Genomic DNA, 15,768 nt, shown 5'->3' on the forward strand with positions numbered 1-15,768 from the left:
TCACATCATGAGGACTGTATTAAGGGGTCGTGGCATTAGGAAGGTTGAGAACTACTGACCTAGAGGCACACACAGGACAATGTTTAATGGAAGCTATGGGTTTATTCTTTGCTGGTGATCTAGAAAATTCATTTAATGCTCCCAAACTCCCCACAAATGGGTTGCTATCTATTGGGAGTACTTCGATTTTTCATTCCTGCACAACTAGATGGCTCCTGGGGTCTCTTCCAATTCTGTGATCACCTCTTTTGTGGCAAATGGACCCTAAAGAAGCTCAGTAGACCTTTAAAAAGCCATAAAATCATTATTACATGGTCTGTCTACAAGAGTCAGGCTTGCAGAGCCAATCTCAGATGTGCTGCTTACTGTAGTGCTGTTCTGCAGATAGTCAGTCCTGGGGACAAAAATTGTGTATGGTCCGAACCCCATTGCATCAGCCATATTATAGATCTATGACACAAAGAAATATTAAAACATCATTAAACCAAGCTCTGAAAAAAGAAAATTTATTCTTAAACACCAAAACAAAAACAATGTCTGATGGATTCAGAAGGGCTGCAATGGAATACCCTTTCATAGTATGGAAAATGTCCATGTTCCCTGGTACAGCAACCCCTTGAACTCATCAGAAGCCATTTCTAAATGTTGAGGGTCTTTGTGGAATGGTCCAAACTTGACCCAAGGACTGTACCAAGAGATTGGGGGGGGGGGGCAGCAGGCAAAACTGGTAAAGATCATAGGGCCTCTTTTGGGAAAATGAAAGTCGTGGATGTCCTTCTGGATGTCGACCAGATTGCTTTTTAAAATTCCATTTCATTTTGTTTTTGTTTAGAAAAGAGCAATCATGTTTCATATCTACCTGGATATACGATTTTAATCTTGATGCACCTTCTTTTGCAGAAAGCTCCTAAAGAAAGAACAAAATCTAACATTAATGGCATAGAAAGAAATGTTATATGTATAGGCTAGTGCTTGTGTTGGAATATCTAGGTACATAACTATGGCTTATGAAAATACTCCTGTTTTAGGGAAATAGGAAAACTAGAGTAGGGGGGAAAAGAGCAGGCTTGGGTCATATAGTTTGGGTTCAAATTTTCTTTTGAAATGATGGGGGAAATCACACAAAAAGGGTGCTTCTAGATGAGTCTTGGGACATAAAACTGCCTTAGCCCATTCACAGAATTTTGCATGATGTTTGTGTCTCAATGTCATGAGAACAGCATCCTGTTCTCACAATGACTAGTCAGTCACTCTTGGGACATCTACCAGCAAGAGAAGAACACAACTGCACATTCCATCATCTCTACAATTTTTTCTTTGTTTACTGCAAAAAAAAAAAGAAGCTTTAAAGAGGAAATGGTACAGTGCTCCTTGGCTGACAAAAATAAAAATATTTTTTTCCAATTAAAAAAGCAAAGCTTCAAACTCAGAGACTTTTGAATATTAGTGCTATTACTGAATATAACACTATGTAACATGTTTTTTATTCCTTGGCTATACATGTCATTTCCTAATTGGTTCTATCATTAAACATTAGTGAATTCTATAGGCAAAAACCTAAAGCAAAGTTTTTATTCAATTACTTTCAGATAACAGTCCAACTACAAAGGACTGCAGTGGCGCAGCGGGTTAAACCGCTAAGCTGCTGAACTTGCTGACCGGAAGGTTGGCGGTTCAAATCCGGGGAGCGGGCTGAGCTCCCGCTGTTAGCCCCAGCTTCTGCCAACCTAGCAATTTGAAAACATGCAAATGTGAGTAGATCAATAGGTACTGCTTCAATGAGAAGGTAATGATGCTCCACGCAGTCATGCTGACCACATGACCTTGTAGGCATGTACAGACAACGCCGGCTCTTTGGCTTAGAAATGGAGATTAGCACCACCCCCTAGAGTCAGACTCAACAAGACTTAATGTCAAGGAGAAACCTTTATTTTTACTAACAGTCCAACTAACTTGCACCCATAATGAACATGTCTGCATTTTCTCACACCCACAGCAACATATTTTAAGCACTTTGTTGATCTAGCTTGTTTCTTCCAAAAGGGAAACAAATGTCAATTATACCAGCATTAGGACAAAATTTGTATACTGTCTGTTATGAAAGATGTAGGCATTACTTTGAGCTGAAAGACACTCTGAAAACTCAGCTATATATCTATATCTGTATATATTACCTCCCAGACAGTCCTTTTGCATGTTATTCCATCTCCATGACCCCACATACAGATACAGATTCGATCCCCATCATGGGTTTTGAGACAGAGCGCCAGTGGACTGCAGCCTCCATTGTCCTACCAAAAATTAATAGCACAATAGCCTTAACATTGCAGCAGTTTCCCTTTTCCTGATACCCCCCCACTTCCTCTTAAAATGCCAAAAAAATTATTTTGGAAAAAGAAGAACAAGAACCGGACTGAGAGATCCTACACATCATTTACTGAAAATATTTTGTACTATGGTTATAAGGATTAAGAAATAAGTAGTGGGTTGAGAGACTAGGGTTCAAATCCCTGCTCAACCATAGAACCGCACCATGTGACTCTGGGCAAATCACACTCTTTTGACCTCAGAGATTCCTTCCAACCAAACAAATCCTGTCAAGAAAAACCCATGATAAGTTCACTTCAGAGTCAACATAAGCCAAAAATGATTTGAGGGCACACAGCAACTAATTGTAAGGTGTGTGCGTTCACAAGTGGATGGTGAAGTGACAGCTCCCTCGGTGGCCGAATTCAAAAAGCATACCCTCATGAAGCTGGAAAGTTAAATAGTCTCTGCGTCTCTGTCTATATATGTTGTGTGTCTATGGCATTGAATGTTTGCCATGTATATCTGCATTGTGATCCTCACTGAGTCCCCTGCAGGGTAAGAAGAGCGGACTATAAATACTGTAAATAAATAAATATAGACGACCCCTGCTCTGCTTGGAAAAAACATACTGACAACATGTACAAACTGAAACAAGGTAGGCCACAATTCTTCATTGGTTACACCTGATGATTGGGTTGGCACACACATTTGGGTTTGGATCCAAGCAAAGTCCAACCTTCCTGTTGATCAATGAGCTTGATTATCCAGCCCAATGCCAGAACCACTGGGATAATACTTTTGCCTGTTGCATGGTCACCATATCTTACCAATGTCTGTGTGAAATCAGACATAGATATCTGTTTCCAAAACCCATGCCAACTGCCATGAAAGGTGAGCAGAGGGAGGCAATGCTTGGGAGCAGGGAATAAATATCTCCAGCCAATGATTCCAAACCCGAAATTCAACTCATTAGTTTGTGTTTTCCACTTTCCTGAAGACTGTGCCACTGCCTTTTCACAGTCTTTTTGGAACATACAACTTTAACAAGGGCTCTGCTCTCACCTTGCTAATAGGTAGTGCTCTGCCTACAATTTCTGCAGTCCCCAGTAGGGAATTAATTGCCTGCATCCTTTTGTTAGCAGAATCACTGAATCAAGGGATGCAGCCACACACTGACTCGCTATTTACTAACTGATTCATTGTTTGGACTAACCAATCAGGGTCAAAGCTGAGCCTCGGGCTGAATAGTTTTTTTTAAAGGCTAACGGTGGCACTAAGGATATTCTTAAAGTGAAAGGCTTTCCAAACTCTGAGATCTAACCTACCATCATAAAAAAGCAGGTTCACATATAACGGAATGCTGTTTCCTAAGATATAGTTCTACTCAACATTACCTGGTCATGGTTTGTGTAGAAAACACACTATAACGTAGGTTCTTAATGCACTAAGAAGATTATCAGACTGATAGTCACAAACCTTGCAAGGATTAATGCGTTCACATTCTGTACCATTGCCGCTATAATTAGGAAGGCAGTGACAGGAGACCTGTATCAGATAATAAAATAGTAATATATTAACAGCACAAATACACATAGGAGTAGCAGGTTCTCTAAGCTCAAAATAAAAACTGCAGGCACAGTATCTCTTACTAGTCTCCCTGATTCTGCTTTTATCTACGCAATGGAAAGGGATAGCAGATGTGGAAGTGAGAAGAGAGACATTCAAAATGCAGTTACTACACGTGTCCTAATCATTAGAAGCTTAAACTTTAGGACATTGGTTCTCAACCTGTGGGTCCCCAGATGTTTTGGCCTTCAACTCACAGAAGTCCTAACAGCTGGTAAACTGTCTAGGATTTCTAGGAATTGTAGGCCAAAACACCTGGGGACCCACAGGTTGAGAACCACTGCTTTAGGAGATGTGAAAAAAATTGTCTTAAGGACTTTTCCTGGCAAATTTAGGCTGCATCTTTTACAACAATTTCTCATGTATCATGGGTTAAACCCTTGTGATGGTAGGATTGCTGAACCGAAAGGTTGGCAGTTCAAATCCGAGTAGTGGGGTGAGCTCCCATCTGTCAGTTTCAGCTTCCCATGCAGGGACATGAGAGAAGCCTCCCACAGGATGGTAAAACATCCGGATGTCCCATGGGCAACGTCCTTGCAGACAGCCAATTCTGTCACACAAGAAGCGATCTGCAGTTTCTCAAGGCGCTCCTGACTCGGGAAAAAATAAAATACTTAGACAACTATGTACTGGAAAACATCTTTAGCCAAACAGCTCAAGGAAATGCAAAATTCACTTATCATCAGATATCAAAATGAAGTTATTTATATGAAAAAATGTGGATTTAAAAACCATGAACATATAAGAAATTGAGTAGTGGGTAGACCTACTTTTATTATTACAGAATTGCTATAATTGAGTCCCAGAAGAGAATGAGAAAAAGGTTTACTTACCAAACCTGGACCCGTTTTAATACATTCTGCATATTGATGACATCCTCCATTATTCTCTAGACACCGATCAATTTCTGTGTGCAGAAGACAAATGCATTGCCAAGATATTACATTAATACATTCTTCCTGGGTGTTTTGACTGAAAAGGATTTGCCTTTTAAAAAAGCCAGGTGCCATTGGAATAATTGGAAACAAGGTGAACGATAGCGGCATAGGAAGCAAGCCATGAATATATCACTAAGCAGGAATCGTGGCATGAATATATTGCTCTATTTTAAACAGCCTCTAATATTTATTTATTAATTATTTGAACTTATATGCCGCCACTCCCCTGGGGCTCGGAGCGGCTTACAAGAATAGCTAAAATCTATCAAAATTTTAAAGCAATTTAAAACAATTTAAAAACAGCAATATCAAACATTAAAAGCCTGTTGAAACAGGTATGTCTTACATGCCCTGCGGAAAGCTGGTAAGTCCCGCAAGGCACGGACTTCAGGTGGCAGAGTGTTCCAGAGTGATGGTGCCACTGCTGTGAAGGCTCTGCGTCTGGTTGCTGTTAGACGCAAGGTCTTGACACTGGGGACTTCCAATAGATCTTGGTCCTCAGAACGGAGGGATCTCTGGGGTTGGTAGGAGGTGAGGCGGTCCCTCAGATAATATGTCTTGTTATATCTCTACATATATTTTGGGTTTTGTGTTTAATATCACAGCTATCACAAATAGAATGATGCTCACCTCGGCACAAAGTTCCATCTCCAGCATAACCATCTTTGCACGTGCAGGTTCTTTCTCCAGGTCCAACCTTATTACAGGTGGCGTGTGGAGAGCAGCCACCATTTCCCACTGCACAGGGATCTATTTCTGTGAGGCAAAATGAAGGAAATCAGGTGATTCCATAGGCTGTATCACATATGAATAACATACAAGTTTCACATGAATCTGAGCCAATGGAAAAGACTATGTCTTGGATCCCAGCTTTCACTTCAAGACTGGAACAGACTTCCTATTTCCAGAACATTTGCCCCTGGAAATAGGGGACCCTGAGGAACGATATGAGGTATGGTCAGTAAGTTGAACATAGTGAAGTGGTTCTCAACCTGTGGGTCTCCAGATGTTTTGGGTTTTCACTCCCAGAAATCCTAACAGCTGGTAAACTGGCTGGGATTTCTGGGAGTTGTAGGCCAAAACACCTGAGGACCCACAGGTTGAGAATCATTAACATAGATAGAAAAGAGAGGGAAATCTCTCACATAAATGTAGCAGGAAGTTAAGACTCTAGCAAATATTTTGCTTATGCAGCATAACATTCTCCAAACAGTATTTACTGGATACAAAAGGACTGCCATATTATCTCTGCAATTTAGTCCTATGCCCTGATCACCTGAGGTGCAGGCCAAGTATTCTTTTCCAAGATGCTTGGGGTCAAAAGTGTTTTGGATTTCAGTTATTTTTGGATTTTGGAATACTTGTATTTGCATATATGTGTTTCATGAGATGTCACGAAGATGGGACACCATTCTAAACTTTTTTGTTGTGTCAGGAGCGACTTGAGAAACTGCAAGTCAGTTCTGGTGTGAGAGAATTGCCCGTCTGCAGGGACGTTGCCCAGGGGGCGCCCGGATGATTTGATGTTTTTATCATCCTTGTGGGAGGCTTCTCTCATGTCCCTGTATCTGTATGAGGAGCTGGAGCTGATAGAGGGAACTCATCCTCCTCTCCCCGGATTCGAACCTGGGACCTGTCGGTCTTCAGTCCTGCCGGCACAGGGGTTTAACCCACTGCACCACCAGGGACTATTCTAAACATGAAATTAATTTATGTTTCATATACACAATATACCATAGTCTGAAGAGAGTTTTATACAATATGTTTACTACTTTTGTGCATGAAGCAATGTTTGTGTATTTTGAACCTCCAGGAAGCAAGGATTCACTTTTGGATTTTGTAATTCCAGAAAAGATATGCTCAACCAGTATTATCAAAGAATTTACTTTGTCTGGGACAAGTTGATCTGATCTCTACTTGAAAAGCAGAACAAATGAATTAAAGTCCTTTCCAATTTTAAAAAGGAAAGCATTGAGTTCGGAGAGCTTTTGAATATTAGCACAATTCTTGAATATAATCAAAGTAGCTGATGATCATGGCTCTCAAGCTTGGTATGTAATGAAATCTTATGGCTCCATGTATCAGGTATCATGGCAGATATCAATGGTTAAATCTTTTTGTTTGGACATGGACCAGCTTGTGTACAAAAAGTATGAACCATTCTTCTGGAGGAAGCTCACTCCAACCTGAGCACCATGGTAATGAGGGGTTAGATGAAAATGGACCCTGAAATGGTATGCCCTTTGGCTAAATTGTACAAGCCTAATCTGAACCGTAAAGCTGCTATCCATTCTTCCCAAAACAGGCTCAGAACCTAGGATAGTTCCTTAAATATTTCCAGAACAGATTTACCTACCCCACCGAAATAGAAGCCTCCAGCTATCATTATTTGAATGCAAGCAAGTCTATATATTTTATATTATTGCTTTTGCTAAACAAAACACTCCCTACTACAAAAAAATTAAGATAGTGTGAAATACTTAACAAAAAAAAAAATCCTGGGTCTGAACTTCTGGTTTAGAATTCAGAATATGGATCTCTTCATCTTCTGCTTGATTGCTTTCAAACACCAATTTTATGAAAAACAAGGATGTCTGATTAAAACAAGTTTTTCTCATTCTAAACATAATAATAACTGACAAGAGCCTATTTAAGATTTTCTACATCAAGATGGCATAACAATTTGAAGTACCTGCTATTTGCATAATTATCAGTGGTGCCAGGAATGGGGATCAAGGGGGAGACATTTGATTGTATCCTTACACTTATTTTGATTTTTAAGTTTTCGGTGAATTTTTTTTGAATGTATTCTCTGAAATGCACAGAGCATTGTAATCACTTTCATGAAGGCATCAATGTGAAATAACTAATGTATCTATAGTGCACAGGGTTTCTTTAGATTTAGGAGGGAGAATATTCTGTATAATCCAAACATATATATTCAATGTTACAAGCCAACAATGCAAGAGAACATGTTCTGTAGCATTTCCCTCCCATTTTGGAATGCAATAGCATCATACCTCAAGGGCTTTCCACACAAACAAATTGCTTGCTTTCTCTATGCTTGACGGATGTGTGAATCAAGTCCACTGAAAAACACTGTGTTGAAGCAACGCTTCACACACACACAAGGATGAACAAGATATGGGAGTCATTAAAAAAGGAGAGCTATGATTATGGAGGGCAACATCCAACTTCTTCTAACTATAGGTGTGTTGTTATTTTACCATCAGTTTTTCATATATGGGAAGCACTATCCAGAATTACCTGTGCAATGGGTTCCATTCCCAGTATATCCTGCAGAACAGAAGCAAGTGGGTTGGGATACAGCAGAGTCATTGATGCAACTGAAATAAAGTAAGAAAAAGTTGAGACCAAATATAAAACCAAGTGCATACAGTAGGACATGAATCCTGAATGTATATTTATATAAACATATATATAGGAGTAGGATATAAATAAGCAGCAACAGAACATATAAAACCAATACATATTAAAAACAATTCACATAATTTCATGTTAAAAGCTTTTTGATTTTTTTTGTAGAAAGAGACTGGTTTTTAAAGATGCCTTAAATTCAGACAGTATATCAAGTTTTCACATCTCTTCCAGCAGGTTATTCCAGACTGTGGATGGATGAAGAAAAAGCCATCTGGATAACAGTTTCTCTGTGTTGGTAACACAGGGCATCATTTGTAGAATCAATAGCCCATAGTCCAAAGTATCTCTCTGTTCTGAGAGTCTAATAGAGTCTCTGTCTAGTCTGAAAGTCCAATGGAGTCTCTAAGCATACTGCTCGTACTGAAGTCTACAACATACAGTTTCTGCATTGAAGTCTGAAACATACTGTTCTAAAATAGAGTCTGAGTCCTGAACAAGCCCAGGTCTGATCACATAGACTGCAGCCCCTCCCAGAACAAAGAGTAAAAAAAAACCCCTGCAAACCAATACACACATATACAATACAATAAACAATCTGAATTATATACATAACAAATAACTAGTGGAGGCTCAAAGAAGGTTGCTATTACCAATAAAATGTAGGCTATAACATAAATCAGTGGTTCCCAACCGTTTTTTTTTTTACCAGGGATCACTTTAATCAGGGACCACTCTGACCAGGGACCACTTGGACCAGCGACCCCTCTCCAACATTAGTACTGAAAGGGTTACAAATCAGTTTTTGGTCAACTTTAGATTTCGTTTGGTTATTTGGGCTGCTGATTCAGCAGATTGCATTGCATTTACATTTTTAATTGACCAATATCTGTACTAGGAGGAGCTTTTGGCTTTGGATGTTTTTTTTCTTACATACAGACTAGTCTCTCACTGGCCACAGCATCTTAATAAGTTGTAAAAGTGTATTTAAAAGACAAAACAATTAAAAATATAAAGTGAAAGTATTTTATCTTTTCCCATTTCAATAGGAATATGCAACTAAGGTCATGAACATGTTTTAAATGATGCCTTGGACAATTGTACTTACTTGGCATGTTCATCACAAGTGTGGTTACACAGATTAGTTCTGATTTCTGCAAGAGAGCATTTTGTTAGAATACGATATTCACATCAAACAACAGAAACCCAATGTGTCTTTTTAGAAGATTTGCTCCCTCAGGTGGCAAAAGACAGCCATCATTTGTTTTGTAACTGGTCATTGGGCTTGATTTTCAAGTCTGGCTGCTGAGGCATACATCTCTGAGACTGAATCTATAATGCCATTAAAATCCAGATTATCTGCTTTGAACTGGATTATATGACAATGTTCAAAGCAGATAATGTGGCTTCTCTGCTTTGATAATTTGGATTATGTTTCAGTGTAGATCCAGCCTAAGAGGCCATACAGCTCCTATTCTGGCCCAAACATATTAGATTCACTCAGAAACTGCTTCACTGTAAGACTCAAAAGTGAAATAAAAGTCAAGGCAGCTCATGAATTTTGTTAAAAAGACCATAAGCTAATTCATTGCCTTCCCAGGCTTCTGAAGGCTCTTCAAAACCAGGTATTGTGTAGCCCATTGGCCACAAAAAGCTTATTTCTATTTTCAAGTCTCAAAATATTTTGTGCCTCTGGCTCTGTATAGAATCTACCACAACACTGGTAACATGGCTGGGGTGCTCATCACTTTTCAGACTTCACTTCCTTTTGCCAACACAATGATTTTATATGTACAAAGACAAGTGATGCATTACTTCACCTACCTTGATCACAGCGGGTCCCTTGGAAGCCAGGATCGCAAACGCAGCTTCCATCACCCAATAACCCATCGTTACATTTCCCATGCTTGCAACTGCACTCTGTGAGGAAGGAAACACGATTCTGTCATTTTGCAAATCTGTGCATTCAAGTTTTAACTGCTTTGTAACTGATGTCCTTAGATGGTATCTGTTGTATGTATGTATTTTAATTTGGCGTTCCCTAATTAAAGAAGTGGGTAAAACTCATAACAACAACAACAGAGCAATTAAATTAAAAGATTTTTGGAACAGGAAATACAGAATATATGCCATATACCATCCTGCACTCTGCTTGTTCATAATTTTTTTTAAAAAATATTGCCTAAATTAATATATTTTAAGATGTAGGAAGCATATTAAAAAGTAAAAGTCTACTACATGAAAACATACGTATTTTATACCAAAGGCACAGATTTATGACACAAACTTTCCAGTTATATCCAAGAAATTAGAGCTGATGTGGTCTATGCAATGCAATTTTCTGAATCAGTGCTCCCAAACAACCCCAGGAAAAGGCCTAAAAACCAAGATACCAAGAAAGATTTTTTTGGTTGGGCTGAGAGGAGAACGGAAAGAAGAAGAGAACTTAGGGAAGAAAAGGAGAGGAGAAGTGGAGATGATGATGATGACATAGTAGTGTAATGTTAAAGTATCCCAAGTTTTCCCCAGCTCTATAACCAGCAGAACCCCCTTCTTTCTAGCAGTAAGTGACGATCTATTTCAGATGCATCTTTGCCTTTAGAATGACTAATAACTACATTAGAGTGTGGGAGCTAAATAGGAGCCAAAACAGCTAATTATTTCACAAAACACTTGAAGTAACGATTCATACTCTATCTGCAAAAGCACCCATTGCAGTGCTTCAGGCATCATCACCTAATGTGCAGTTGGCTCCGTATCTCCCCGGCTGACACATCTCACAGGCAGTGCCGTGGTAACCTTCTTGGCACTGGCAATCCCCATTGCCATCCAGCCCATCCTGACACATCCCGTTTCCGGAACACCAGTGGCCCGGTTCTCCTGGGCACATCTCACACATGTGGCCATAGTAGCCTGGGCAGCAGACAGAGACCTTTGAGAAATAAACAGATTACAGTCAGACTCCTGTGATGATAAAAGTGCAAAACACTACAGCCTTGTGGTTTTTTTAAAAATTGTATTCAAAATGTTTTCAATGGTTTTGACTTTTTTCCTGCTTGAGATAGGACCATAATTGAAGGATACTTCTTTATATAGTAAGATTATTTGGGCACACTGGGCTATCACTAACAGAGATAGCCTGAACCATGGGACTCTCCTTCAAGGCTAGGTTGTCTTTATGATGACAGGGCACTTTGGTGAATACACCATAGAAACACAGTAGAGTCAGTGCGCTACATTTGAAGTTTTAGCTTTTGCAGTTTTTATTGTTTTCAGATTTGATTAATATGTTCTCTTTAGGAATCTGTGGGTCCATCAGTGCAATTCTATTGTCATCCTCTGGGAGACGTTGTATCGGAGGATTTAGGCCCCTTCTACATTGCCATATAATGCGGATTATCAAATCAGATAATCCAGATTATCTGCTTTCAACTGGATGATATGAGTCTACACTGCCATATAATCCAGTTCAAAGTGGATAATTTGGATTTCATATGGCAGTGTAAATGGGGACTTAGAGATTCCTAGAGAGGTGTTCCATCAGATTTTTAAAAGAGTGTCTTTTTCATTTGTGGTTTTCTACTTTCATGCAGCTCTTACGCGTCTGACCCAGAGAATGTGAAGGGATGATTGTAAACACACAGAATCACATGGCAGTGCTAACATCATAAGTAGAAATACACAGACTCAGATGAACAAATCTTTTCCTGAGCTTCTGGCCTGAACAACACAACTATGGGGACTTTGATTTCCTTTTATATCTTCCAGACAGTGGTGTCACTAGGGGAGGCACTGGATGACACCATCAGGGGGTGGGTTTACACAAAAATTACTGTTTATAAAATTTTTGTACAGTATTTCAGCAGAAGTTATTACTTTTTAAATAAAATTATTGTAATGATTTTACAAAAACATTTTTGAAACCCCATTTTTTGAAAGTAGATTAATACATGTATCATATTAATCTACTTTCAAGGCCAAAACTCTATGCTGATTTACTTTTTGAACTTCCTAATGGGCATGAGCTTCCAATTATAGTGGCAGTTTGAATAATGTGGCTTCACATGCATGTGCTACAAACACATACTGTAATTTTCATTGCTGATGGTTTTTAATCATTGCTGATTTTGTCATGACATATAGTAATTGCAATCTGTGAATAACATTAGTACAAAAACAATAGTAAGGGATTCAGCATGGGAAGAGGTCCATGAGGGTGACACCATGAGTTACTACTGCACTGGGTGACACTGATCCTAGTGATGCCACTGCTTTGAGGTCCTTCAGTTTACAGCTGTCTCCACTCCCAGACCAGTTTCAAGGGAGACTGTCTCAGAGATCTCAACCTCCTACACAACTTATGTGGAGAAAATTCACACACACCTTTGGCTGCAGAAATTGGCTCTGTTTACTCTAGTGTATGGAAAGGAACAGTTTGGGGCCAACCATAAAAAATGAATATGGATTTCCACATGGATTGGAATGGAAGGGTTCTGTGTAAGGTCATCCTGCAATAAAGTTGGCTTACTTACAAGTGAAACTTTGACACAATTGAAGTGACAGCCAATTTGTCTCATAGATCCAGACTTGTATAGACAGTGAGGAAGATTCCCTTTCCCTGGTTCTTCCTGTCATGTAAAAATAAATATTTGACTCAATGAGTACATAAACAGATATGTATTACTCACTGGCAGAATAAAGAAACACCTTCTATACATAATCTTTTAGAACAAACACATTTTACTGGTATACACACTTCTCTTGAGAACCCAGGTTTGAAGTTTGGGTATATTCTTTGACTCAGCCTCAAGTCTGGGTGCTCAAGTTTTAGCTATGGCCAGGGAGGGAATTTCTGATCCATATCTGGACTGGCCCTGGTGATGTCTTAGTAGCATCCCGCTGGACATCAATAACATGCTTGATGGAAGGATGGTCTTTAAAATGTGTTCAGGAACATCACTTATAAAGTCAACAAAAATATATAAGGGTTGCAATAATCAATCCAGGAAATGTAAAAGAATTACATGTGAACTAAAAATTCAGCAAAAAAATCAGTGAGGAAAAGGTACTTTAATCTGAAAGACAACTTAAAGCAGAAATCTTTCTATTAGGATAGCTAAATGATCATGTTAAAAACCAGCAAGAAAAGATTTTGTTATAGTTCAAAGCAACTAGAATAGTCCATGAACAATTGTGGAAAACAATTGGATACAAAAAGTGTTTGAAATGGAAAAACTGATAAACTAACCATCATGGGGGCTTCACCACAGTAGAGAAAAAAATCCATGTAAATTCCAGTTTCTGCCTCCTACTGAATTCTGGGGTTTGTAGTCTAAGGAGAAGACTTTAACAGCCTCACTAAACTACAAACCCCAGAATTCTGCAGGAGGCAGAAACTGGATTTTAAGCGGATTTTTTCTCTCTAGTATGATGAAATGACAGAAAAGACAACAGAAGCCCACATTATTATGTGATATTTTATGAATGTCTGGTAATGTTTTTATCATATTCATGTCTTTACAATTGTTTTTATTGTATATGCAGCACTTTTGAGTGCTTTGTTAGCCACCTCAAGTCCCTTTGGCGAGATGGTAATGGGGTACAAATAAAGATTTATTATTATTATTATTATTAGTAGTAGTAGTAGTAGTAGTATTTTATTATTTGAAACACAACAAGATGAGTCCACAGCAGACAATATCACTCTGCTGGTTGTTGTATTGGATCACACGTCGGAAACTTCCCAAGTATCTAGGACTGTGTGATGTATTGGGGAATAATGCATGCAGATCCCAGTAAAGTGGCATTTTGCAGCTGGCAGATGATAATTTTGTCAGCGCCAATTGTGTTTAAGTACAGACCAAGGTCTTTAGGCACTGCACCCAGTGTGCCTATCACCACTGAGACCACCTTTACTGGTTTGTGCCAGAGTCTTTGCAGTTCGATCTTTAAATCCTCATATTGTGTCAGCTTTTCCAGTTGTTTCTCTTCGATCCTGCTATCACCTGGGATTGCAACATTGACGATCCATACTTTGTTTTTTAACACGATCGTGAGGTCAGGAATATTGTGCTCCAAAACTCTGCCAGTCTGAATTCGCAAATCCCAGAATAGTTTGATGTGTTCATTTTCTGTAACCTTTTCAGACTTGCGATCCCATCAGTTCTTTGTCGCAGGAAGATGGTATGTGTGGCACAAGCTCCAATGAAAAATCTGAGCAATTGTTTATTATTATTATTATTATTATTATTATTATTATTATTAAGCCATGGCTTATATTCTTGAGAAGGAGTGGAATAAAATATCTTTTGTGAGTTTTGAACATTATCTCTCACAATGAAAGAACTGAAGGCTATATAAAGTGTATAAAATTAATGGCTGTTTATATACATTCTAAACTTTTTCTTTGTCAGTAGAAAAGAGGGAAGTTTACTTTTTATTTTCTTTCTTTCTTTCCTTTACTATGGAATTGTAAGCATTTGCTTTTGTTTATGTTGTTTTAGTATGTTGATGGTAGATACACATACTTATCTTGTTATTGTTATGATTTTATTAATATGATATTTAAAAAGCATGAATTAAAAGTAAAGAAAATAAATGTGTTCTGGAACTCCATAATGTCACTGCCATAATACTGACTAGGGAGAGTTGAGAGAAATGCTCAATTCCTTTGTTGCAACAGCATCACTAGCTACTGTTTATGAACTATACAGCTTGGGCCCAGGTCAACTGAAAGATAATATTAACCCATACAAACCTGGCCAGTATTTAAAATCAGCATTAAAAACCCTTCTCTCCTCTCACATTCAGCATCCCATTTGTTGGGAATGTGAAAGTAAGTTTGGTGCTGAACCCCAGATGTGGAAATCCTTTCGAAGGTAGGCTAGACTGGCTCTCTCCAAAAGCAGGCATATATCTTTTCATGTCTTTTAAATTGAATTTAACTTGATTGCATTACAGTAACTCTGCCTGTGCTGAACTAGGATCCAGAACCAGTAGACATCTTGTTTAGCTTAAGGAGCTGCAAGTGGAGGTAAGAAAACTCAGAGATAGCCAGGGAAAGAGTGAGGTTGGAGAAAAGCTTTTGATGTCTTTGTTGAATGTCTGTGATCCCGGGGTTGGGAGGAACAAGACATCTCTCTTTCCTAGCTTTTGAAAAATAACACTGCATTTTGAACAGCAAAAAACCCGGGCAAACAAAGTAAGATGGTTCCAGTTGCCATTATCTTGTGAAAAGAGATCTAGGAAGCAATGTACGACTTACTGCAAGCACCGATCCTGCTGGGCACTTGATCTTTCTGTCACACTTAGCACACCTTGACTAGAACACAAGCGAGGACAAAGAGAGGGAAAGAATCAATGCATATGTCAGAACATGTGAAAAATCAACAATAATCTCTACTGTTATACTGTTGTCCACATATCATAAGAAAGCTGGAGCCAAAAACCATATGCAATTACTATTTCTCAAAAGCTGTGATGCCAACACTATATACTTAATGACACTGTCCAATTT

The 15,768-nt window shown here is 38.8% G+C and overlaps 1 protein-coding gene across 1 annotated transcript in view; it reads right to left on the reverse strand.

Annotated features, from left to right (window-relative positions):
- STAB1 (stabilin 1) overlaps window positions 1–15,768 on the reverse strand; it is a 104,117-nt gene that overhangs the window by 24,997 nt on the left and 63,352 nt on the right. Inside the window, exons 36-47 of the mRNA XM_060765865.2 lie at window positions 15,517–15,573; window positions 12,785–12,880; window positions 10,989–11,184; window positions 10,077–10,172; window positions 9,361–9,406; window positions 8,142–8,221; window positions 5,505–5,630; window positions 4,770–4,843; window positions 3,787–3,855; window positions 2,175–2,291; window positions 860–907; window positions 367–450 (exon numbers count right to left, since the gene is read on the reverse strand). Of these exons, the coding sequence (XP_060621848.2) occupies window positions 367–450; window positions 860–907; window positions 2,175–2,291; window positions 3,787–3,855; window positions 4,770–4,843; window positions 5,505–5,630; window positions 8,142–8,221; window positions 9,361–9,406; window positions 10,077–10,172; window positions 10,989–11,184; window positions 12,785–12,880; window positions 15,517–15,573 (1,089 nt within the window). The remainder of the gene's footprint in view (window positions 1–366; window positions 451–859; window positions 908–2,174; window positions 2,292–3,786; window positions 3,856–4,769; window positions 4,844–5,504; window positions 5,631–8,141; window positions 8,222–9,360; window positions 9,407–10,076; window positions 10,173–10,988; window positions 11,185–12,784; window positions 12,881–15,516; window positions 15,574–15,768) is intronic.

Source organism: Anolis sagrei, chromosome 2 (genome assembly GCF_037176765.1).
Source record: "Anolis sagrei isolate rAnoSag1 chromosome 2, rAnoSag1.mat, whole genome shotgun sequence".
NCBI lineage: Eukaryota > Metazoa > Chordata > Lepidosauria > Squamata > Dactyloidae > Anolis > Anolis sagrei.